The following is a 26,436-nucleotide window of genomic DNA, read 5'->3' on the forward strand; positions in this document are numbered from 1 at the left end:
TCCAGAAAAAAACATCAGTAAAACTTTATTTACATGCTCACAAATGCTGAGAACTGCTTAGGGTTCCTGACACGGGAAGTTTTCCCAAATTACTCAGTATGAAAGAAGTGGGGGAGAGGCTGCAGAAGGACTTAGGGAGACACTCTTTCACATGCACAATGCATATAAGTGCAGGGATGTTCTTGCAGCTTCCCAAGAGAGGGACTGGAGGTCACCAGCAGCAGGGGAGAGCACTCCTGGCAGTAGGGCTCCTGGCACCTGTGCCTTTCCTGGCATGAATTACCAGCCTCTGAGAAAAATCTAACGGCAGCTTGAAGAGCTCAAGCTTGGGTGTGCTTTCAGTTTGCCTTTTCTTTCTTTATGCTTTTCTTTTATGGTTACAATGCCCCTATCTTTTTTTTCCAGGAAAATTATATTTCTCCTTTTAGGCTCACCCACCCTTTCAAGTAGAGGGCACAAACCACATTTCTCCTTCAGCTGCTGGGGATCAGGACAAGCTGAGGTCAGTTACTTGGTGCACCTTCCCATGCTGCCTGGCTGAGCAATTTGCTGTGCACAGCTGCAACTTGAGTGGCAAGTGCTGCACAGGGCTGGGCCCTTTGTGTCCCTGCTTTGCAAAACTTAAGGAGGAGGGCAGAGTGGACTAAGATGCTCCTGTTCTCAGGTGTCACCAGTCCTCTATGCACCACCTCCTTGAACAGGTGCTATCTTGAGGACAGGAGACCTCCCCTCCCCTCTCCTCTCTCCTTTTTTTTTTTTGCATGGAAGACTGGCATCTTTAGTGAGGAGAGCTGAAGTATCACACTAACCTGCTCAGAACATAATTACAGGTAGCCATACTGCTTCCATGTGCTGTTCCTGTCTTCACTAGGGTGCTGGCACTGAGGTGGCTAACAGAGAAGCTGCAGGACTGAACTTCAAAGAGTTCTCGTCTGGGTGTGAAGACACAACTTGCCTCTCTAGCCTTGGGGTCACTCCCAACCACCAGCCTTCATCTGGCTTTGCATTTTCCAGCTCAGCCCTGCGATGGACATTGCAAACACACTTCTCCACTGCATGTGCTCTCTTTGTACAAAATGTCTGTTTCCTACCAGTGTACTCAGGTGTGGCATCAAATCATGCCATGTTTCCTCCCTGCCAAACTCTCATACTGAGCCCTGAGGTCTCCCGCTGCACTTGTTTGTGTCTTTCTTTCCACCAGGAGATGGGCCCAGGGCAGCGCACAGGCATTTTGCAGATTTCTCAAGCTGGAGACCTGGGCAAATAAGCTGGGGCAGCCCAGTGTGGCAGGTGAACACAGGGAGACAGCAACAGCTCAATATTTAACTGTCTGCATTACTGATTACAGTGAAGGGCTGGCAAGGTAGGATGAGGTGAGCTGCAGCGAGCAGTGGAGCCTGAGTGCCCTGCCCCTGCCCTTGTTGGACCTGGACCCAGCCAAACTGCAGCGGTACCTGGCTCTGGGCCCTGCAGACTCTGCTTGAACTGAGCATTTATTTATTCCTCATTGAACTGAAGACCCCTGACATACATTCAACGCCCAGTGCTACAGAAGACAGATGCCAGGGGAATATTGGTTTCCTGACGAGGGTAACTACTTCCAAGCAGACCAGAGCTCACGTGCTGCTGTCTGGTGCTGAGCCTAAACACCAGCGACGGAAGGAGAGAAGGTGCCTTGCGCAACAGGCTGGAGCACACGCTAGGAAGGCCTTTGCTCTTCGGGGGCAGCCTCGCTGACAGCAGCCAGGACACTGCCAGGGCAAGCTAAAGCCTTTCCGTTCTGCACAGCACTGCTTCGTTTGTGTATGTACTGTGCAAGAAAGGGTTCCCCACTTACTGAGACCTAAACGGTGCGCTAGCCAGTCCCTTACAGGGAGAACTGCTAGAAAAGAACCCTCATCTCACCCATCAGAGGAAGACGACAAAACAGACAGCTGCTGTACTGGAAACCACTAAACAAGCAACTAATGCGAGCCAAACTGAGACTGCAACCAGAGCAGGAACTACACCGGCTGCCCTGCTAGTGCCACCGTCCAAGGGAACTGCACCAGGAGAGGCAGCCTCCCTACCGCAGCTTTGGTTTGAAGTCTCCCACAACTGACCAGAGGCAACAGTTTCAGAATCAAGGTCACTGAGCAGAACGGAGTCACAGTCCCAAAGACATTCAGTTGCTCATATTAGCGCTGTGGGTTATGAGCGTGACACAAGTGGGGCTTCTCACTGAGAAGCTTTAGGATTGCTCCTGCTCTTCTTCTAGGGCTTTACTTCCGGCCTCGCTTGCGGCTGGTTTTTGGAAATTTGGCTCTCCGTGAAACTTGTGGCTGCCCCTCCTCACTGCTCACGCTCTCATTGTCCACCCGCCGGGGACGACCTCTCTTACTTCTCGTTTTTTCAACTCCAGCAACGGGGAGCTTCTTAGCAGCCAGGGTCCCAGTACTCTTCTTTTTGCCCCGGGTCAAAGGATGTTTCTTCCGTTGCTTCCTCTGCTCTTCTCTCTGGCGGATTTTCATTAGCTTCTCAAAGCTTTTGGTGGTAGTTGTGTTCACATCAAACCAGTCCTGGAGGGTTCAGAAGGCAACAGGTTGGTACCCATGGCGAACATACCGTATAAAGCCTATCAGAGCTTATAACAAAAGCTGCCTCCTGGGACAAGGGCTTCCTGAAACCTGAGATCTGGAAAGGCAGCTGCCTAACAAAGATCTGCTTCCCGGTGTTCCTCCTCAGGTGTTGCCCTGTCTCAGAGGATTCAGGCTTGATTTGGCAACTGCCTGGCTAAAGGCATGGAAAAGGCTGAAGAGCTGAACCGAGCAGCAGCAGCTTGGGACAAGACACGCGAAGCAACACGCCTGTTCCCCAGACCAATGCGTGTTTAAGCAAACCAAAGGCCCCGCCAGCCTAGGACCCTGTCCCTAGCAGTGAGCAAGGAAAAAATAAAACAGGGCAAGCATCCAGCATTTCCTTCCCAAGACACCCTCCCCCCCTCCGACAGCCTGGGGTCGGAAGACTTCCATTCTGCCTCTTACCTCAGCATGCACAGAGTTGATGTGATACTTGACCCCACTCTCTGAAACGAACTCCTTCTCACACAGGAGACACTTGTATTTACCAGCCACAAAGTCTCCCTGGCACCAAAACAAAAAAATCCATCACCACTTGCTGCCAAGAAGGCTGACGCGCCTATATATTGTATTTGACTCTTGCTCAGATACAACCCAGTAGTAAGAAACTCTTGCTCGTACCAGACAATGCTTTAGCTACAGGAGCGCTGACCTTATGCGCCGGCTATGCCCACAAAGCGTACGACTGCTCTGTGAGATGTTACAAGGTCTCTGGCACCGTACCTGGAAAAAATGCTCTTGTAGCTGTGAATCTACAGCTAGGACTGCGGTTTCACTAAAAGGCAGCCCATTAAGATGCCTCCTCCTTGCCTCAAGCAGTGCTTGCAATGGCAACCCCGTTAGCACACAGCAAAGCCCTCAAACTGTGAGGAACTCGGATCAGCAGATGGCTGGGCAACAGCTTCAACAAGGAGACAGCTGAAGCACAGGGACAGTCCGGCTATCGGTATAACAGACAGTGAGGACAGGAAGGCTACCAACCAAGGTGCACGTGCCGAGGTGAGATTTGAGTCCCGAGACGCTGCCGTATACAGACTCACAACCCTGAAACGGTAAAAAAAGGGCACGTCAGCAAAACTCAAGTTAAGAAATCACTTCTTCCCACGCAACAAAGTCTTGTTCTCCAGAAGACAATTCCAAAAGGGATAAGAGAGGCAGGGGGAGGGAGACACCGAGTCCTACAAAGCCAGGATGTTTCTGCTAAAAGGACCATCAAAAGAGACATAAGCTTTCAGCAAGTGAAGTGTTTCTGAGCGCATTTCGACATCTCCAAGAGACTCCTGTCACAGTTACTTTCGCCCTCTATTAAAGCCTGAGTGCAACGACAGAGTTTGCATTCTGCCTAAAGTGCAGCAGAGATTAATTTCAGGCAGAGCACAGGGGCAAGAACAAGACGCTTCAACCTCTCCTGCCCTGCTCACGTCCCTGGGGGCACTGCATCCGCATCAGCGGTCTCAGCTAAAGGGCAGCTTTGCAGGCCTGCCCCGCGTGGAGCGTTGGGCATCACCCTCGGGATACTCGGTCCCATGCAGCCGACATCCCAGGCACTGAAACAGGAGGGAGGTGCAAGACATGCTTCTGCGTTACCCGCCGGTGAAACAGGACAGCTGCTTTCTGGAGACAGCTCCATACACAGCACCATGTTGCAATTCTTACACTTGGAAATGACGCAAGGCTGAAAATTGGGGAGAGAGTGCTGGCGATGGGGTAGGGCAGGGGGACGGCATTGTTTCTACATCCAAACCTGGATGGAAGCCGCCACTTGGCTACCTGGCAGCGGGTGTCCCCTGTATCACATCTACCACCGTCTCCACCAATGGGGACTTTTCTTCTCAGTGGATCTGACTGGTGGCTGGTGCGTGGGATTGTAAGAGACCAAGTGCACATGCATAAGCGTCCCTAGAGCAGGACAACAGCGCCATGCAAGAGTCTTCTGTAGCTCGTTTCCAGCTTTCAAAAGAAAACTTAATTGCTGTGCCAGACACAGCTCCTCTACTCTTACATTTCCATCTCTACTCCTTCCTGCTTCCGTACTTAGGTTTAGTGCACCTGCTAGGCAGGCAGGGGCCTGACATTTTGCTACTGCTCAAACCTCCAAAGGGGCCGGCTCCCAGCTGGATGGGAAAGCTGTCCAGTCTGACACCAAGTTACTGGCCCTGAAGCAGACAAACACATCCCCAGAGGCATCACCCCTCCAGCAACAGTCCAGACAGCGTCTTGGTGACACTAACCAACCGTGGAGCAGAATTTGTCGCCCACAGCGAGACAAACTGCAATGTCAGGGTTCTGGAAAGCTGTTGGCTCACACAGACCTGAGATCTGTCCCCTTGGAGGCTTCAGAAACACTTCAGGATTACCTGATTTGGGCAGTGGACTCTTCGGTACATCTTTATCTCCGTTTTCCATTTGCACAGCACGTCTTGACTAAAGGTGGGCAGTCCGGGACGAGTGTATTTCAGCTGAGATAAAGAGATGGACTTGAAAGCTGGAAGCAGCGTTGGCTACGCAGAGTGCCAAGTATGGCCCTTTCTCTCCCAGGCTGTGAGACAGAGGTGCTATTTCTTGTCCTGCGCTAACAGCCAATCCTTTCCTGTCTCACTGACTCTCCACAAACATAACTGAACCTGGAACAGCCCCCACCAAGGCCAGAATCCCCAGACTTTGACTACAACCATCCCTCTAACTGTACGTACCCCGCCCAAATCATGAACCACCCTTTACCCTTGGGTTTCTCCTACAGCCTAAAAGACGCTCCTGGAAACTCTGCTGCCTGAAAAACTACGAACTATCACTGCAGGGCAGCAGCGACCTGTAGCCTATGACTTGCCAGCAACATACTGCCTACAACTGCCTTCATTACTTGTGCCCACTGAAACTGACAGCGATACGCCTGGGAAGTCATTATAGCCTGCCTGGATGAAATACTTACACCACAGCAACTGCTGCTGTAGCCACACTGTCATCTAAGACCAGGGACAGCAACACCTGATCCCTCCCACAAGACAGTACTTCTTCAATACTTGCTTTCCGTGGGCCACTGAACACTGGCAACACTGGGTAGATGCCAGCGCAAGACTCATCCGATGTGAAGAAAGACTCAGACCCCAGACAGCATTTCTACCTTCCGGTCATCTGGAATCAAGTCCTGCAGAACTTTTCTCTTCGGCCACTCTCTGGCCAGCTCTTCTCCAGCTAGCTCATGGAGATAGTAGATTGCCGCCTTTGCAGATCTCCTCTGAACTCTGCCCGTGTTGTTTGGCTCACCTTTGATTTCCTTCAGGCTCTCTGTTCTTCTCTCCTCATGGAGGAAAGGGACCTGCAATGAGGGCCAAAGAAGGTGAGCCTCCTTCGGTAGTTCCCACTTCAGTTACACTAAAGACTGCCAAGAAATATTCTGCCAAATCCCTCACAAAAATGCTGCTGCGGCTGTGGTTCGCTCTCACAGGCACAGGACAGAAGTGCACCCCTCTAGCGAGACAGAACCCCAGATCTACTCAGAGGGGTCACAGCACTAAGGCTCAAGCAGACAGTTTCATGCAGCCGCTGGTCTTGAAAGGATCGCACCGTTCCCTCTAACGCCCTCATGGACAACAAGCAGAGTACTGCCTGCTCCGCTCCAGTGTTGGGTCTTCCAAGAGCAAAAGAAAAGCACCTCACAAGTTACACATGTTGGCGCCATTCTTCCATGGAGCAACAGTCAGGCTGGGGAAAGTTTACTGCTGCCACGGTGATTCACTATCAAAAACTTCATCCTAGTCACGGAACAGCAACAGCTGCTGCTAGAAGGAAAGTGTCAAGGACACAATACTCCAGAGAGACAGAAAAACACAAAGATTTGCCAGGCCTAAGTACCCACCCGACCAGCAGACAAACGCCTATGTGCGCTGCACGTCGGGATGGCTCAAGCACCACCAGGCTATCGGGATAACTATGGCCATTTGCACTTACCGGCCCATGCTTAGATCGCAGATGGTAGACAAGTCCTGCCTTTGATTTGTATGCTTTTCCACAGTGATGGCACTTCATAGCCATTTTCTCCAGCTCAGAAGCAGCCTTCCCACATTTTTTAACATGATACAGGTATCCCATTATGGTCGTGAAGCTGCCTGTGCAGCCCTGCCAATGCAGAAGAAAAAGGCATGGAAGAAAAATGCTCGCCAAGTGATCACATGCCCACTGTGCATAGGATCCACAGCTTGCTCACCGAAGTACTGGCACTTTTCCTGCCACACCAGAGACCATGAGGTAGCAAACCTTAACGTTCACCTGTTCAGACAGACAAAATCTGGGAGAAAGAATTGGCTCAGATGGGAGAAACTGTTTCTTACAGCTTCTTTGTAGGTAGTGCGCAACAAAAAATGTCAGGATGCGGACTGAAGAAGCAAGGTGTAAAATGAGGATGCACAAAACGGGAAGATTGAATTCAGATACAAATGCGGGAGGTGGGCAGAAAAAGAGGGAGCTTTTACACTTGCTTGGCCGGCCAGACTGTCTAGAGCAATAGCAACACTCGGGTAATGGTAAATAAAACTTTCAGCTCCTCCCAGGATACAGCTATTGCCTCCTGCTGCAGTGGAGGACAACAAAAACCCCCAATGGCTCCAGCGGATGTCACTTACTAGAGGATCTCCTGACACTGAATCCAGTGATCAACTTGACACTGAGCTTGGGAACAGAACAAATCAAACGTGCATCAGCCAGGTTTTAATATTCTTAGATGTATCCATCTAAGGGAGGCCTCCATCCCCTTCTCTAGCTGTAGCCAGTCTCAGTACTTTCAGAAACCAGAGACACGCTCACACAGTTAATTATGTGTAAAACCATCTTCCCAGCCATCACAAACAACTGAGGAAAGAGCAGAAGCACACATTCATAAAATGTGTTTGGTGCACACGAGAAACAATGCAGTGTCCTCTCGATCCCCCTTGAAGACACCAACACATGAGATACCCAAAGAGCTCCAGCTGACCCCGCTTGAGCACAGGGGTTGAACTAGGTGACCTCAGCCGGTTCCCTTGCAGCCTTAACGATCACGTAATGCTGTCAGCAGTTTATAATACTGTTGCAAGTTAACACGGTTCTCCTTTAACTTCTTCCTCCCTGACGCATTCCACTGAACGCATTTATAAAGTCATACCTTTGCTGAACCTACATTTACAGGCAAGCAGACAAGGCAGCAGAACAGAGCTCCAGGTCTTTGAGGACCCCTTCCACAGAGTGCAAGAGCTCTCGATCGCCAGGTGTAAGGTGCCTGGTTGTGTAGGGTTAGGGTCAGGAAAGCAAAGACGTGGCCAGAGCTGAACTTGGCAAAGGACACAAAAAAGAAGAAGGGCTACTCTAGGTATGTCAGCCAGAACACAAAGGTCAAAGAAAGCGTAACCCTGCGATGAACACGACCAGCAAACTGGCAACAACAGACAAGAAGACGGAGGTACTCAGCAAGTTCTCTCTCAGTCTTCACTCCTGCCGCACCTCTCGAGCGGATGGACCTCAAGGCGAGGACTGGCGCAGCAAAGTCCCTCCCGCTGGAAGAGAAGATCTGAGAAGGTCTGAGACCACCTGAGGCACCTCGGCGTACCTAAGTCTACGGGACCTGATGAGACGTAGCCCAGAGTCCTGAGGGAACTGGCTGATGTAGTTGCCAAGCTGCTCTCCCCGACACCGGAAAAGGCATGGCAGTCAGGTGAAGTCCCTGGTGAGTGGAGAAGGGCAAAACCCCCATTTTTAAAAAGGGTAGAAAGGAGGACCCTGGCAACTACCGACCTGTCAGCCTCACCTCTGTGCCTGGCAAGATCACGGAACTGATCCTCCTAGAAGCTATGTTAAGGCACATGGAGGACACGGAGGTGATTCCAGACAGCCAGCACGGCTTCACCAAAGGGCAGTCCTGCCTGACCAACCTAGTGGCCTTCTGTGATGGAGTGACCACACCAGTGGACAAAGGAAGAGCTATGGATATTACCTCTGTGGAGTTCCGTAAGGCCTCTGACACGGTCCCCCCACAACATCCTTCTCTCTAGATTGGAGAGATACGGACTTGGTGGACTACTCGGTGGGTAAGAAACTGGCTGGAATCTCACATCCAGAGAGCAGTGGTCAACAGCTCAGTGCCTGGGCAGAGATCAGTGACGAGTGGAGTCCCTCAGGGGTCCGCACTGGGTCCGCTACTGTTTAATGTCTTTGTCAGCGACACAGACAGTGGGATCGAGTGCACCCTCAGCAAGTTTTCAGACGACACCAAGCTGAGTGGCGCGGCTGACATGCCTGAGGGATGGGATGCCATTCAGAGGGACCTGGACAAGCTCAAGAAGTGGGCCCTTGCGAACCTCATGAGGTTCAACAAGGCCAAGACCAAGGTCCTGCGCCTGGGTTGGGGCAACCCACGGTATCAGTACAGGCTGGGGGATGAAGGGATTGAGAGCAGCCCTGCCGAGCCAGACTTGGGGGTACTGGTGGATGAAACACCGGACACGAGCTGGCAGTGTGTGCTTGCAGACCAGAAAGCCAAGCGTATCCTGGATGCCATCAAAAGAAGGGTGGTCAGCAGGTCGAGGGAGGGGATTCTGTCCCTCTACTCCACTCTGGCGAGACCCCACCTGGCGTGCTGCTCTGGAGTCCTCAGTATAGGAAAGGCATGGACCTGGTGCAGCGGGTCCACAGGAGGTCCATGAAAAATGATCAGAGGGCTGGAACACCTCTCCTAGGAGGGAAGGCTGAGAGAGTTGGGGCTGTTTCACCTGGAGAAGGGAAGGCCCCGGGGAGACCTTACTGCGGCCTCTCCATACCGAAAGGGGGCTTACAAGAAAGATGGGGACAGACTTTTCCGTAGGGGCTGTAGCAATAGGACAAGGGGTAACAGCTTTGAACTCAGAGGGTGCCCTCTGACTAGACTGAAGGGAAAAAAGGCCGGTGAAGCACTGGCGGAAGTTTCCCAAAGACCTGGTAGGTGTGCCATCCCTGGAAACATTCAAGGCCAGGTTGGACAGGGCTCTGAGCAACGCGGTCTAGTTGAAGAAGCTCACTGCAGGAGGGCCGGACTAGATGACCTTTAAAGGTCCCTTTGAACCCAAATCATTCTACAATACTCTGTCTTAAAACATACCTAGGATCTTGAAATAAATCCAGCTTTAGCCAGCCCCACAGCAGACCCAGCAGAACTCTCTTAATGTTTTATATTCATGCATCTGCCGCTGTTTAATTCAGGATACTTAGCACAATGCAGCTTACCTCCCTCGTACACTTGAGTTTTCCCATACGCTTCAAAACCTTCCGAAGGCGGTCTCGCTCAAGCTGCTCATCCAGTTCTCCTCCCTCCTTCACAACTGGCTAAAGCACAGCAGAAAGATGAAAGAAAAACATAGGGTGCTCAGCATTTACAGCTCTTCTCACAGGGAATTCACTAGTCAACACACAACTGAAGGAAAGCTTCCAAAACAATTACATCTCTGCAACTTAAGATTTTACAAAAGTGTATCTAATACAATGATCACGGTCTGTCTATATCCCAGAACAACCGAATTACCTTTAAAGGGAGTAAACTGCCTGAAAACCACTTTGCAGATAAGCATTCTAACATTTAGATAGCTATCTAGGAACAAAACCTTGCTAAGAAATGGTCCCAAGCCACAGCTGCTGGGAAGGACAAAGGTATGTATTTCCATAATTACTTTGGTCCTCTTCTGCCTGTGGGAAGTACTTACTCATCTCTGTCACGCACCTTTAACATTTCCTGGGCCTGCCATTTCCACTTAGCCCAACTAAAGCTAAGCCGACTAACTACCTGTAACGGTTATTCACCTGTGCGAAACTATAGCTCAAGTTCTTGTCTGTTCTCTCTCCAATGGTTACTGTTTATTATTTCCTACACTACCTAATAATAATATTACACTTGGACTGAAGAGAAAGTTAGAACAGAGTGACAGACCTATTCCTCAGGGTCAGAGCGTGATCCCTGGCCTATTATGTTTACTAATACAGCTGTAGGTTCAGAAACCACAGTACTGAGAACCACATAAAAAAGAACAGTAACCAATTATCTAACCCAGGGGTCCTCAAACTACAGCCTGTGGGTCGGATACGCCCCCCCAGGGTCCTCAATCCAGCCCCCGGTATTTACAGAACTCCCCCGCCCGGGGTTGGGGGGGGAAACCAAGCAGCCGCAGATGGCTTCCTGCCACTTCATCCACGCGCCGGCCCCCTGGTTAAAAAGTTTGAGGACCCCTGATCTAAACCCTACCCAAACTTCCCAGTGACCTTTTCAAAAGTTCTAATTCTTCACAACTGCAACAGGAGACATCGCCCTCTTTAAAGTAACAGCAAAGAGGAAAAGCAGACTGTAGCATTCCTATCTTTACAGTAAACACAGACAAGAACTAAACTGCTGTTTCTGCTTTTTTACCTTTCAACTTGTAAAACACTGAACTCTAGTCTGCTCTGGATGTAGAAAAACGGCTTTCTAGCACAGGACTGAAACTCGCAGCCTAATGAGCAATCATTTTTTTTCTCATTGAGAATGCCGTTTACCTGTGACCGTATAACCAGCCTAAACAGAAATTCACCCCCTCTTTCTAAGATGCAGGACGGCTACCATCTCTCCTAACACTCTACTGTTTTTTCAGATGTTAAATCTCACAGGAAAAATAACAGGCAGAGAAGACTGGAGCAGCTACATCACAGGAAAAAGCCACCATGCTCTGATACTGTGTGTGCCGGGGAAGGAACCCAAAACTCTCTTGCCTGCAGGGTTTTTAGATGCACAGCAGTCATGTTACCTGATTGTTATGGTCTGCCATGACATGGTATTTCATCCCTCCTAAAGACTTCAGCTGCTTCCCACAGTGATGACATGTGAACATTTCCTAGAAACAAACAAGGACACGGTGCGTGCAACTGTAAGCTAACCAAAGCAGTGGGAGACGCTTTGGGGGAAAGGAGCAGGAGAGCAGAACATTTTGTTTGTGCCTGGTAACTGCCCATCAAGAACAGAAGAGATTTTAGGGAGCCTAACATTCAGGGGAACAATAAAATAGCTACACCTTTGTTCACTACCCCAAACCGCCAGCAAAAGGCTAAGCCAGAAGCACCAAGCGCAGCCTCTTACATGTGTACAAAGGACTCTCGCTTAAAGACGTGATGATGAGAGGAAACCGGTTCTAAATGCAACACAAAACAGCGTGCAGGCAGCAAGCTGAAGAGGATTAAAGAACACGTTGCTCATCTCTCCTGTTCCTACCTGCCTGCAATTTACCATATGTTTCTTCAGTCCTTCTACAGTCTTCCTCACCACAGCCCGGCATGTTGGGCAGGTAACTCGGCCTTTGTCCTGAATTTCCAAAGACCACCGCTCTTCCATACTACCTGCCAAAACAAAAGGTTTGCAACAGAACTGCAAACACAGCATCTTTTTTTTCCCCTTCCACTTGCACAATGAATCCTAGAAGGAAACAGGTCACACGCTACCAAACTCGTGTCCAGCGACACTTCAATAGCTTTAGCTCATTTGCAGCTTCCAGTGTGTCATGGGACGAGGCACACGTCACTCCTTTTGGGAGACCGTTCAATAAAAACTCTTTAATCCTACCATCTCCTTGCAAGGAATGTTCTTCCACTTGTGCAGCAGAGATTTTTCATCCATTCACTTGTATTTTACACAATTACTTCAGCATGCAGAGTAAACTCTCCTTCTGGCAAAAGGGTTTCCACAGTAGAAGCAGCCACAGGTGTGACCAAACAGTTTCAGACAAAGTCCACGGTTCGCTTCTACTAACCAAATCTTTAGCACGCCACTTATGTTAGCCAGCCACCTTGGCACCAAAAGTGAACAGAGCTACACCACCGGGCCAAGATCCTCAAGAAACAGCCAGGGAAAAGTACCCTGTGTGGCACACTCTCCAGTTCCTGGCCTGTTTGTGAAGGGCCATACGCCACAACAAGGGTTATAAATTACTGAAAGGGGTTCTGGGAAGAAAGTGGCTTAGCAGCCATCTGCCCAAAGTCTTATCATCAAAAGATCTAAAGGCTTTCCCCTTGGCCCAGTAGTATCAGGGAGGGGCTGCCCCTCCCCAGGTGGCTGCGGGAAAAGCCTGTGAATCAGACAGCACTGGGCAGAAAACTGGGCTATTTCACGAGTGCTGTGAGCAACACATCCCACGTCATTCCACCTGCTGAGCCAAGGCTAACGCTGTTCTCCTAGCACGGACTGCTTGAGTCTCTGCCTGCCAGGTCACCACAAGAGGTGACTTGGCAGCAACAGCGACAGAGTTTTTCCTGCAAACATACTCTGCTGAGTAAAAAAGTATACATATTTTTGCAAGCTGTAGAGTTGAAACTATTTCAACGGGCTTTTGCTCTCTTCAGAAAGCAATTCCCCCTTCACCGTCCCACTGTGCAGGGGTAAAACCACCTGGAACTACACTATTAGGCAGTATGCAGTCCCTCCAGTCTTGCTCTGCAGTACTGACACAGCGCCAGAAGGACAGCAGCCAGTTCTTCCTTGTCAACAGTACAGTGAACAACAAGATGGAAACACCCGAAGCGCAGCTGTTGCTCAGATTCAAATCCTAGAAAGAATCACGTTTATCTTTCGGATGCCTCGAGGTTTAACCCCAGCCGGCGACAAAGTACCACCAAGCCACTCGCTTCCACCCCGGCCCCACCCAGGGCTGGGGAGGGGAATCGGGAAAAGGGTAAACCTCAAGGGCTGAGATAAGAACAAGTCAGTAACTGAAAGAAATTAGAATAAAAACTAGAATAAGCATAACAACTACTGGAAGGAAAAAGAGGGAGAAGCGGAGAGGAGTAAAATCCAAAGGGAGGGAAGTAAGAAATAGCTCTCAACAACCCCCAAACAAGCGATGCTCACCACCCGCTGACGAATGCCCAGCCAGCCCCCGAGCAGCACTGAGCAGGCCCCGGCCAACTCCCCCCAGTTTATGTACTGAGCACGACATTCTGCGGTGTGGAATATCCCGTTGGCTAGCGCGGGCCAGCTGTCCTGGCCGTGTCCCTTCCCAATTCCTTGTGCCCCTCCAGCCCTCTGGCTGGCAGGCCCCGAGGAACTGAAAAGGCCTTGACTTTGGGATAAACACTACCCAGCAACCACTGAAAACATCAGTGCGTTATCAACATTGCTCTCTCACCAAAGCCAAAACACAGCACTGTACTAGCTCCTAAGAGGGTAAGTGACTCCATCCCAGCTGAAACCAGGACACGCTGCTTCATTAACAGTTCTGAGCAACTGCTGCTGCTTCTTACCTGGGCCATAGGTTTCTGGTTCTTTCTGAACACAGGGGCCTTTCGCTCTGGAGTTCTGTTGCGTTCCAGCTTGCTGGTTTTTTCCTGTTAGAACACAAACAAGAAAGACCGGAAGACTTAATTTCGCGAGCCTTGTTACAAAAAAGCAGAGTCTTTTTGCTAGGATGCTGCTACTCAGCCTGCTGTCTCAAAGCTACTCATTCAGAAATGTTCAATGGTTTTTTTGGTGGTTTTTTTTCCTTTGAAGGAACGTCAAGATTATGTTCCCTACTCCCTCTCAAAATCCATAGCTACTTACAGCTGCAGGCATTAGCCCCATCCAGATATCTGCTATCTGTACGGTTGTGCATACACACAGCTCAGGGGATGGGAACTCTTCACACTGAAACATCCCCTGTTCACAGTATGGCTGAGCCAATCTAACGACTTGTTGGCAACCAAATGGGACAGTCCCGTTCCTCTACTCATTCCTGTCTTCTTTAGGCTAAACAACTCTTATTGTTTCAGGATTTTCTCACGGGGTTATGTTTTTTTGCTCTCTTCTCCCTGGTCTCTTCAGCTGGTCCACACACTTCCTGAACTGCAGTGTCCACTGCTGAAGCAGCACTCCAAGTGTGACCCTGCATTAGAGCACAAGAATTACTTCACATGCCTGACAGTCTGCATCTCTGCCCAAACACCTCAGCACGACATGTGCCTTTTCAGGAACAAGTATGACGCTCTTGGTCCTTATTCAACATTTGAGCTGTTATAAATCTCAAACCCTCTTCTGAAGAACCGACACCTAGGATGTCGCTCTTTGTCTTTCAGCTGCACTAATACTTCTTCCCAACTACAGCGTCTTTAAGTTTACACACTATATTATATTCCATTCTGTTTTTCAGACTGCTTCTCTAACATCAAGACCGCTTTCAATTTCAGCCTTTTCTCCACCGCACTTGCCATCCCTTTCGGCTTTGTGCTGTCTACATATACTTCCAGGTCCTTGGTGACAAAAACAATGGTTAGAATCGAACCTAGGACAGACAGACTGCGAACCATCATTCTATACTTGTTTCTGTTTCACAGCAATCACAGCGATGTTATGGCTGGAAGGGACCTCCTGAGATCACCTAGTCCAACCCCTCTGTTCACGCAGGGTCAGCTAGAGCAGGCTGCCCAACAACACGTCCAGTCAAGATTTGAGTACCTCCACTGATGGAGACTCCACAACCTCTCTGGGCAACCTGTGCCAGGGTTTGACCACCCTCACAGTAAAAAAGTCTATCCTTGCCTTTGGGCAGAACTTTGCGTGTCTTCATGTGTGCCCGCTGCCTCTTGTTCTGTCAGCGAGCCCTACAGAGAAGAGTCTGGCTCCCTTCTCTTCATTCCCTCCCACCAAGCCTTGATACACACTGGTAAGATTCCCCCCGAGCCTTCTCCAGACTGAAGAGTCGCAGCTCTCTCAGCCTGTCCTCATAGGAAAGATATTCCAGTCCCTCGATCATCTTTGCAGCCCTGCACCAACCTCTCTTTTGTATCAGGTAGCCCAGAACTGGACACGGTACTCTGGTGCTGAGCAGAAAGGAAGGATCACCTCCCCTGACCTGCTGGCAACGCTCTTCCTAAGGCAGCCCAGAATGCTGTTGGCTGCCCTTGCCACAACAGCGCGTCTTGCTGGCTCAAGGCCAGCTCGCTGTCCTTCGGGACCCCGACGTCCCTGTCTGCAGAGCTGGTTTCCACAAAGTTAGCCCCCAGCATATGCCGCTATGTGGGGTTATTCCTGCCCAGCTGCAGGACTTCACACTTCTCCTTGATGAACCTCAAGAGATTCCTCTCTACTTAAGTCTCCGGCCTGTCCAGGTCCCTGTGAACAGCAGTACACCCCTCTCATGTACCACCGCTCGTATCACGTGTGTACGTGCTGAGGGTGCACGCTGTCCCACTGCCCAGGTCATTAGTGAAAATCTTAAACAGCACTGGCCCCAGCACCTACCCCTGGCGTACAGTGCTAGTGATGTGCCTCCAACTCGACTTTGTGCTGCTGACCACGACCCTCTGGGCCTGGATTTTAAGCCAGTGTTCAAACCACTGGACTGTTCATCTATCTAACCTGTACTTGGCCAGTTCACCGCCGAGGATGTCGTGCGAAACAGCACCAAAAGCCTTACTAAAGCTGAGGTGAACAACATCCACGACTCTCCCCTCATCCGCCAAGCTAGTGACCTCGTTGTAGAAGCCTGTCAGGCTGACGAAGCAGGATTTGCCCTTCGTAAATCTATGCTGACTACTCCCAATCACCACCTTGTCCTTCATATGTTTGGAAATGATTTCCGGGACGATTCTCTCCATCGCCTTCCCAGGGACTGAGGTGAGACTGACCGGCCTGTAGCTCCCCAGCTCTTCCTTCTTTCTGTCCTTGAAGACAGGAGTGATATTTGCTCTCTTCCAGTCTTCAGGAACCTCTCCCAGGTGCCATGACCTTTCAAAGATAATCAAGAGTGGCCTCACAATGACATCAGCCAGCTCTCTCAGCACTCAGTACAACCTGTCAGGCCCCATGTAACTTCGAATCATACAATCACAGACTCATTTAGGTTGGAAAAGACCTGTCAGATGCATCGAGTCCAACCGTTAACCCAGCACCGCCAAGCCCACCGCTAAACCACATCCCCAAGCGCCACATCTACAGGTCTTTCAAATCCGTCCAGCGGTGGGGACTCCACCACCTCCCTGGGCAGCCTGTTCCATACTTGACCACCCGTTCGATGAGGAAACTTTTCCCAATATCCAATCTAAACCTCCCCCAGCGCAACTTGAGGCCCTTTCCTCTTGTCCTGTCACTTGTTACCTGGGAGAAGAGACCGACCCCCGCTGGCTACAGCCTCCTCTCAGGTAGTTGTGGAGAGCAGTACGGTGTCGTGTGTGTCCCCCGCCCCCGAGTCTCCTCCTCTCCAGACTAAACACCCGCAGCCGCTCCCCATCAGACTGGTGCTCCAGACCCTTCCCCAGCCCCCTGCCCAGCTCTGGACACGCTCCGGCACCTCAGTGTCTGTCTGGGAGTGAGGGGCCCAAAACCAAGCCCAGGACGTGAGGTGCGGCCTCGCCAGTGCTGGGCGCGGTGTGACAATCACGTCCCTAGTCCTGCTGGCCACACTATTTCAGGCACAAGCCAGGATGCTCTCGGCCCCCTGGGCACGCTGCCGGCTCACAATCAGCCGGTTGTCGACCAACACCCCCAGGGCCCTTCGCGCCGGGCAGCTTCCCAGCCACTCTCCCCCAAGCCTGTAGCGCTGCGTGGGGCTGTTGTGACCCAAGGGCAGGACCCGGCACCGAGCCGTGTCCAGCCTCATACCATTGGCCTCGGCCCATCGGGCCAGGTCCCTCTGCAGAGCCCTCGAGCAGATCTACGCTCCCGCCCAACCTGGCGTTGTCTGCAAACTGACTGAGGCAGCACTAGGGCCCCGCATCCAGACCACTGACAAAGATACTCAACAGGACTGGTCCCAGCACCAAGCCCCGGGGAACACCACGCGTGACTGGCCACCGGCGGGTTGTGACTCCATTCACCACCACTCCTTGGGCTCGGCCACCCAGCCAGGTTTTACCCGGTGAACAGGACACCTGTCCAAACCATGAGCAGCCCCTTTCTCCAGGAGAATGCTGTGGGAAACCTTGTCAAAGGTCTTACTGAAGTCTAGGCAGACGACACCCACAGCCTTTCCCCATCCACTACAGCGGGTCACCTTGTCACAGACGGAGATTAGGCTAGGCTAGCCAAGCAGGACCTGCCTTTCATAAACCCACACTGACTGGGCCTGATCATCTGGTTGTCCTGCACGTGCCGCAGGATGCCACTCAAGATGATCTGCGCCATAACCTTCCCCGGCACCCGAGGTCAGACCGACCGGCCTGTAGTTCCCAGGATCCTTCTTCCGGCCCTTCTTCTAGGTAGGCATCGTATTTGCTAACTTCCAGTCAGCTGCGACCTCCCTGGTTAGCCACGATGACGGCTGGTAAATAATTAGGTATGTCCCGTCTGTTTAAGCACTCTAACTTCACCCTCCTTCACCGAATGTAAGGCTCCCTTGCTCAAGACCCTCCCTCTGGTCTCGGGCACCCGGCATTCCTGAAGGATTCCTGTAACTCATCAAGAATGAGGCACAGGAAGCCCCGAGTACCTCAGCCTTTTCAACATCATTTGTCACCAGTTCCCCTGCCCTCTTCAGCAATGCACTCACGCTTTCCCTGGCCTTCCATCTGCTGTTCACATACTTGTAGAATCCTTTCCTGTCCAGATTCAACTACAGGTTGCCCTTGGCTTCCTTAACCTCATCCTTGCAAGGTTGAACGGCAGATGTATACTTCTCCTGCGTCACCTGCTCCTGCTTTCACCACTCGTACACTTCCTCTTGCACGTCACCACTGATTATCAATCCTCTGAAGGCATGAACGACCTATGATGTCCAGCTTTCCCCCACCACCACCCCTGCCCCGGCATCTGTCTCTGCGGTAAAAGAGCATTAAAGTGGTCGGCTTTGGTTTCTCCTCAACAAACCCGTATTGCTGTTATCATCTACTCATTCATCTCCAGAGCTTTACAACTAAGTTCTCTGATTATTTAGTCCAGAATCTCTGGGGAAACTGAAATGAAGCACACTAGCCTGTACTTCCCCTGCTTCCTTTCCTCCCTCCTTTGCTGGACTTTGAAGAGACTGAAATTACAACAATCATCTCCCACTGTAAAATCAAAACTAGCCAACTGGCTCCTGTAGCAAAACACCTAGAATCCAAAATAGAGTTGGAAGACAGCAGAGGATGGCGTTTGGGCATGGAGGAAATCTGAAGCGCCTGGAGGCTTGCAACTAGGAATTACAAGTTATTTGTATTACCAGAAATCTTCTGCTTCTTCTTGGGAGAGTCCGGAAGATCTTCGCCTTCCCCTTGCTCAGACTTCCTCTTGCCTTTCAATAGTACTTCTCCTGCTAACGAGTAAGAACAGAAACGCTTCACTTTCATCATTCACTCTGGCTAACAGCTTTGAGCCTGCTGCTGCCTCAGCTTATCCTCGTATTCAATACTCCAAAAAAAAGGGGGTGGGTGGGGTGGGTGTGTGTGCGGGAAAGTAGATTTTGTAAGGCACCTGGACACCAGTGAGCTAGAGACAGCCTTTGGACTCAGTAACATCTAGGTACTCCACAGCCTGCGATCCTCGGACACAGCAAATATGCAAGAAACAGTGTCACAGCACGGCCTGGGAAAATAACACTCCTCGGGAAGCGAGCCAGAAGGTGCGAGGTTATGTCATAAAAAGCTCGTCTGCGCGCACACACAAAGTAGCACAGAGAAACAACGGCAGGTGGGGAACCCCAGGGAACATCCTGCCTCCCCTCACCCTTTCCAGGCCTACCAAAGGCTTATCTCCACGACCACAGACAAGTACAGAAGCACGACGGCAGGCAGGGGAACACAAATGATGGTCTCAAAGAAACAGACACCTTCTTCCCAGGTCTGTCCCAGGAGACCCACCAGGATGAGTCCCTGGGAACCACCCTCTGCAGCACCCTTTGGGAGCGGGAAGGGAAGGGAGCAGGGAGAGGGGCAGAGTGTGGTGTTAACACCTACGGTTAGGTGACACACGGGATGCCAGCAAAGAACAAGTCAGGGTGACACAGGACTGGGATGTTTAGGAGTGGGATCAAAGGAAGGGAAAGGGTGAGGATTAGCTGATTTGGGGAGGATCAAGTGCGGGAAAGCAGAGGTGTAAGAGGATAAAAAGGACCACTTGCTTGTACAGGTGGTTGGTCTGTACACAAGCCTGCTCATGCCTGACACCAAATCAGAGGGACCAGCGGACAGCAGTGTCTGAGCATGTGAGCCTGTCTGTAAGGAGGTCTACACCAGCGACTGGCGTGGCTCTGCAGGCCTCAGGGGCCAGTATGTCCACGTACCAGCAACTGAGTAGGCCAGGATCCAAAGGCCAGATACAGAGCAGAGCGACTGTTTAAGTCCAGCTACAGGAGAGATCCACATTGCACTTGTGCGTGCACACACAAACATACACATACCTATATACACGCACTTCTTTATAAGCACGTTTTGCATATGCTTCTCTTCTCCCACCAACACATCTTCATCCTGATCAGCCAGACAGGCAAACAGGATGGAGGCTGTTGGGGCTGTTTGTGCGAGTGCTCAGCGCGCCTCTTTGCGCTGGTCCGTGTGGCTGGCTGCGTGTACAGGTGGCAGCCCTGTGTTTGTACCTACAGCAATACACGCTTAGCCTCCTTACTGGTTGGACCTGGGGGGTGTGGGGCTGCAGCAGCCTTGGTTCTATCAAGGTGCCAGATTCGGCTCTCCCCACAACAGGATGGGATACACATCCTGACTTAGAGGCGAGAAGGAAGCACACTAAAGAAGAGCAAAGATTTGGCTCTCCGCCACACGAGAAGGTTGGAAAACAGCTGCCAGGCTGGGAAATCTGAGCATAGGACCCAAACCACTCCAAATCCAAAAACAGTCAGTGACAAAAGTGAGAAAAGAAATGAAAGCATCCTTAATAAAAAAAAACAAAACAAAAACCTACCACCAACCACAAAAACCCATGCCTAATCCAGAATACTGCTGAATGAACCCTCTTCTACATCTTTAGCGATGGTTGTTCTGGTTTTGAAGCTCTCAAAGCATATTCCTGATACGACTGGCAGAACCCTCATACACACCTCTTCTACAGATAAAACTAGGTTCAGCCACAGAGTCATTGATTTCAAGAGACAAGTCACTCAAAAGGAACCGTGTAACCTCAGAGAATTTCACCTATATTTCTGCAGTGGAGGAAATCTATTTCTCCTGATGCATGAGTGGCATTACCAAGCTGGGAATCTGTGGCATGTCTTTCAGAAGTCATCTAAGCTCTCATCAAAGAACCACAGAGAAAAACAGGTTTGCATCGAGCCAGGAGCCACGAGTACCTTTATTTTCTGAAGATTTGTTAATGCTGGCTTTTACTCCTCTCGTTTCCAACCAGTAAGCAGGCCTGCGAATGGCCCGCTTGCTTCTGGACTCTGCACTTCCGTTCACTCGACCCTGTGGTGAGGCGGAAGACACGCTGCTGCCTGTCTCATCGCAGTTACTGCTCAGTCCTAGGACAGTAGTTTCCACCTCCTCAAAGTGCTTAGACCTGGAAAACAACAACTCAAAATCCTGTGTACAGGTATGCATACATACACGCACAACCACAATAACCGGACAGACAACACCCCTCGCATCTTCCCAAGTGCTCTAAAATTCATCGCGCAGTTCCCCGAATCGCCTCGATTTCCTGAACTGAAAAGTGCCACCCCAAATGTTATCTTTCAGGACGTCTTTTTAGAGAATGACATTAAAAAGCTTTTGACAGGAACAGAAAAAATAAATAAATCCATCCTGCCTCAAACCTCCAACTTCGGAAGCAGGCACAAGTTAAACCCCGTTTAAAAATACACAGTTGTCCTTCAGCAACCCGAGGAGAATATAGGACTTCTTCTGCAGCCCAGCGTTACAAAAGAGACTTCTTCCATCCCACAAAGGGCAAGATCTCCTTCAGTACCTATTCTCAGAGCCAGAGCTGACACTACAATTAAAAGACTTAACGCTAGAAAGAATCTGAACCAGCAAGGGCTTTCAGCAATGGAGACAGCCTTACAGTAGATCCTACAAATCGCACTACATGAAGATGAATTTAGATAGACAAGCCAGCAGCCCCGATTTTTCTTCCTCAAGATCAGACGGAACTTGGCTTCGCTAGTCTCAAGTATTTCTCAACAGCCCTGAAATGCCTGGACATTTACACTACCGTAACACGACAGCAAAACCATTAGGCGTCAAAGCAACACAGAGAGTATCTATTCTCTGGGCAAATACCATTAACGGGCGAGAGGAGAGAACAGAAAACAGAAACACTTGCCAACGTATCCCAGTGCTGCCACAATTCACAAACTGAAATAAGTAGATCGCTTAACGATGACAGTGATGGGCGTCCCAGCAATACTCTCCCACGTGCCGGGTTGTGGAGTTCACACGTTTGAACGCATCCGTACTAAAATCAGTAGGTGGGAGGCGTTGATGGTACCAGGTCAGATCAGTATAGACTATGTTTAAGAAGGTACCGCAGAAGGACGGGGAGAGGAATTCTCTTAACTAAAGCCTTTCACAGTTGCAATCACGCTCCAAATACATAGATTTTGGAACACCGCTTGGTCTCAAACATAACGTATTTATCTTCCCAGTGCTAAAACCCTTTTGAAAACAATCAATGAAAGCTCATACCCCTTTGTGAAGTGTCAGAAAAGCACTTTTCCTACAAACCAATGAGCAAAGTCAGTTGAGACGCTCATCACACAAACCAAAATCATCGCAGCTCTTAAAATTCAGAATATCGTGCACAGACCAGATACGGTTTTCCAAGAGGAATCCCTCAGCTTATTTCTTGCCCTCCCACCAAACCACGCAAGAAACATTCACATACCTTTTGTTTCCCAGAGACCTCTTGACCTTCTGTTGCCTGTGATGTCCAGGCCTGCCGTCCTAACAAAGTAAGAACAATTTACATTAGTGGCATCATTTTTCTGCTTTATGCACGTTTCGCCGTTCAGTTAAACACAGTCACCTGCACTCTGAGGACGTGCATACCATCCTTTGAAAAGGAAACCACTGTTTTCTGCAACCAGGAAGCGTTTAACCTGTTCAACTCGCAGATGAATTACGACTGGCATCAAAAGAGGGATGCGCCTCGCTACGCTCCCCACACGAAAGCCCATCCTTCCCCTTGCAACGGGGCACGAGGGAGTGTTCTTTGTCTCCAATGCGTCCAGTGGTACCTGCATTCTGCCCCAGACTTGACCACGCTGTGGGAAAATCCCCTTGAGGGGGGCAATTAGAGAAAATGGGGTCCTGACAGAAGCGCCATACTCCAGAAAGCTTTTTTAGGGTAAAATACAGCTGTCGCTTGCAGGATGCTTGGCATGCACGGAATCTACATCACCACAGCTCCCCAGGCAACACACCCTGCCAGCTCAGCACATGCTGATAAGAGTGACGGAGGATGGAGCAGAGACACCGCGGCCAGGCTCTATTGTGCTATCCCGCAGGAACAGCAACTTGATGGCACCACACAGTTGATAAGCTGCGTACCAGTTGTTGCATGAAGAACCCACGAGATGTCCGCGGCCAGTCAACCACTGTGGCAAAATGACTTTCTTCAGATGAAATAATCTCATCGTAATACTAACGCACACCTCCATCTCAAAGTTACCGGCCTCCAAGGAACTACTACACCTCACTGGGCACCCGATACAAGTTAGTAACCACAAAGTGTATGCCTGGAGTTGCTCAAGCTCCACCGAAATATGACGGAAAAGGGCTAGTCCTGGACTGAAATCAGTCCAGGCGGGGAGGAGGAGGGCAGGGGGGATTGCTGTCTAAACTCCTGGATTACCCGACTCCGATTCAGTGTCCACAAAGCTAGGTCAATCCGACTCACCCTAAAGTTGGTACGAATGAAGGGACTTCTAACCAAGGCAGTCAGCCTTGGGGAGGAAGAGACACACAGAACAGACAGTGCAAAGAACACCGTCACCTAAGTTACGCAGAAGGAAGCCTTCGCATGAGGGAAGTACTCGCTAGGAGAGAAAACAGGACCCGAAGGTGTTGCAGTCCACTGACACCAACAGAAAATTAGCTGAAAGTAAGATAAAGCTAATTGTGGTAGTGGGAGATCATCACCTCCAACTCAAATAGCCCCCCCCAAAAGAGGGCAAAACCCCACCTGAGGAGCCCACGCAGTTAGTAGAGAGCTTCAGCAGTGCTATCTCTGGATGCGTACTAATTTGCATTAGAAGCGAGAAGCTTGTAACCAATCCTATGTACGATAAATGAATACGCAATACACTACGAAGTAAAACAGGTGGGCAGATGAGGGGAGAAGTTAGGGAAGACTTCATCCTAACTTCTGGCATCCGTCAACAGGCTGCACCCGTCTTCTCCCCCACGCGGACGCCAATAATAAGACAAAGTAAGAACTTGACCTTATGCGTGCTAAATAACTAACTCATGCTAGCTGTTATTAGTGATTATAGTTTGCTTGTGTACGACTCCAAGCTCACTTTTGCAGACAGTCTCTATCACCAGCAATCACAAACCCCAACTGGTCACCATCTTATATTAGTAAAGAGCGTTATTCCGGAAGCTGTTAGCGTTAATCCTTTGTGGACGCTAGCAGTAACTGGCAGCGGGCAAAATATTCGTGGGCAGACCCACCAAGGGGTCCCACCTGCTGTTGCTGGCGTGTTCCCCTGAGCAAGTCGCTCAAATCACCCTCCGATCCAGTGGGACTGTTTGCTGAAGGGTCCCTGTAGCGGGATGCTGACGGACTGGTCAGGCACAAGGGTCTCAGCTTTCCTGGGGCGCTGACCTAACACTAGGGGTCGAGAAAAATCTTCCCCCATGCCCCCACGCTTCACGTGACACACACGATGACAAATGGTTTAGATCTCAACTGACTAGCTTTTACACGGCACTTGTTTACATGGCACAAAAATCAATGCCCAGCAGAAGTATATGAAATGCCAAAGACGTAACCTGGGAACAGAGAGTATTTTGCCACATACAGGAACTGGCTAAGAAACTTCGGGGGGAGGCGGGTCAGCAGGGAGAACATGGCTAAACTACCCATCGTCTTTACAGAAAAATGTAATGCACATTATCAACTGGACCATGCCATGAAGTTAGTTGTTAGAAAGAAACGCTACATGTTTTCTGGGGAAAACAGCACACGGGGATATGACAGAATCGGAAGAAATCGTAAAACTGCGATGACTCGTCAGGAGGAGATGCTGACAAACTGCGGGTGCTGCAGCAGAACTAGGGAATGGGCAGCTTCCAGGCAAATGAAACTCACCACTAAAAAAACAAAGGCACTGGGAAAAATATAACTTTGATCTGTCTTTTATGCTCTCGCCATCTCGTCTGTACACAGGAACAAGTAGCAGTTCACTCTTCCCAGGACCACAGTCAGTGAGAGACAGCCCAGCCAACAGGTAAGAAACTCAGCAGACGGCAGCGACATCAACTAGATGAATCCTTAAACCGTGACTACAGAGCGTCAGAGGGTCCTTGGGTCTCCAGCCCCAGAGTCTCTGCTCACGGGAGGAGCAGGAGAGAACGCCACAACTGCTCAATCAATGACTTCACGGTCCTACTCGGTCTTCTCTGGAAGGAAAGGCAATGGGATCTTTGCGCCTGTATTACTTCGAGGCAGTTTATGCGCAGCCAAGAGCGGCGGCTGGGAAACCCCTACATCGGAACCATGGAGAAACCGCGCTGAGGAGCAGCTACAGTAACAAACCAGGCCTGCGAAGCTGTAATGAGAAAACCGAGCAGACGGGCAGGCGCAGCCCGCTGCCGTGAGCCGGCCTCACCTGCCACCTGCGGGACCCGGGTGGCTGACAGACACGGCACATGTTTTAAGGTGCTTTTGTGGGGATTTTTCTTTCTAGGAGTAAAAGACTTTGCATAAAAGCGGAGACCTGTCGGACACGTTTCGCTCCCGGTTAAGGAGAGGCAATCAAAAAGGGAGAGCAGGGATGAGCCGCCGAGGCGCCCTCTCCGGGAAGCTGACAGCCGCAATCCCGAAGGGGCCTCCAGAGACAGCGCCGCCGAGGCCCGCGGGGTTCCCACCCGCACGGCGCGCTGCCCACGCAGCACGCAGAGGCCCGACGCGCACGGGCGGCGGAGCGGCCAAGCGCCCCGCCGCGGCGGGAGGAGGCAGGCAGGCGCTCGGCGAGCGGTCGCTGCTGCGGCCCGAGCGCGGGCGGCGGCTGGAGACGGCCTGCCCCGCCGCAGCGACCGCGGGAGGCGGCGCCGGGCCCCGCACGGCGGCTCCGGCCGAGGCCGGGAGGCCGCCGCGGCTGCCGAGCCCGGCCCCGGCGGCGGCGTCGACGGCAGCCCCCGGTGCTCCGCGCTGCCGCGCCTGTCCCGACCCCGCGGGACACGGGAACGGCTTCGCGCCCTTCGCGGGGCTCCCGGCCCGCGGCCCCACGCGCTGCCGCCTCCCGCGACGGAGACCGTGCGGGCAGCACGTGCGGCTGCCGCCCCGCTCCGGACCCGCCCCCCGGCTTCAGCCTCGGCGGGCGGCTCTCCGGGCGGAAAGCGGGCCTGAACGCCGCCGCCGGCTCTCCGGGCAGCCCGCAGCGAGCCCCGCTCGCCGCCCGGCCACGGGACGGGGCGCGGCCCGCGGGCGGCAGCGGCGCAGACCGGGGCCGCTCGGCTACTCGGGGCCGCGCCGAGCCCACTCTGCGCCCGAGCCCAGCGAGACCCTCGGGGCGAAGCGCCAGTCCCGCCGGCGGCGGCCAGCAGCACCCCGGGCACTCACCGGGCCGCCGCCGCCGCCGCTCCGCATGGTGCCGCCGTCGCCGCCACGTCAGCACGCGCCCCGCACGGCCGCGGGGTCCCGCCCTCCCGCTTCCGGCCGCCTCCTGGCGGCGGCCGCCGGCCCCGGGCCCCGCGGGTGAGCGCTGCCGGCGGCCCGCGGGCCCCGCCCGGCGCGGCG

The 26,436-nt window shown here is 51.6% G+C and overlaps 1 protein-coding gene across 1 annotated transcript; it reads right to left on the reverse strand.

The window, feature by feature from the left end:
• Positions 1–26,430, reverse strand: ZNF512 (zinc finger protein 512). Its single transcript, XM_055811211.1, is given in 15 exon segments — positions 1–2,266; positions 2,268–2,558; positions 3,024–3,122; positions 3,600–3,662; positions 4,976–5,077; positions 5,740–5,934; positions 6,567–6,734; positions 9,846–9,944; positions 11,390–11,476; positions 11,851–11,975; positions 13,872–13,955; positions 18,743–18,832; positions 20,822–21,030; positions 22,357–22,415; positions 26,260–26,430. Coding segments are annotated over 15 exon segments (1,734 nt in total). The 5' UTR covers positions 26,287–26,430; the 3' UTR covers positions 1–2,230.
• Between the last annotated feature and the right edge of the window lie 6 nt (positions 26,431–26,436).

Source organism: Falco peregrinus, chromosome 7 (assembly GCF_023634155.1).
Source record: "Falco peregrinus isolate bFalPer1 chromosome 7, bFalPer1.pri, whole genome shotgun sequence".
In the NCBI taxonomy this organism is placed as follows: domain Eukaryota; kingdom Metazoa; phylum Chordata; class Aves; order Falconiformes; family Falconidae; genus Falco; species Falco peregrinus.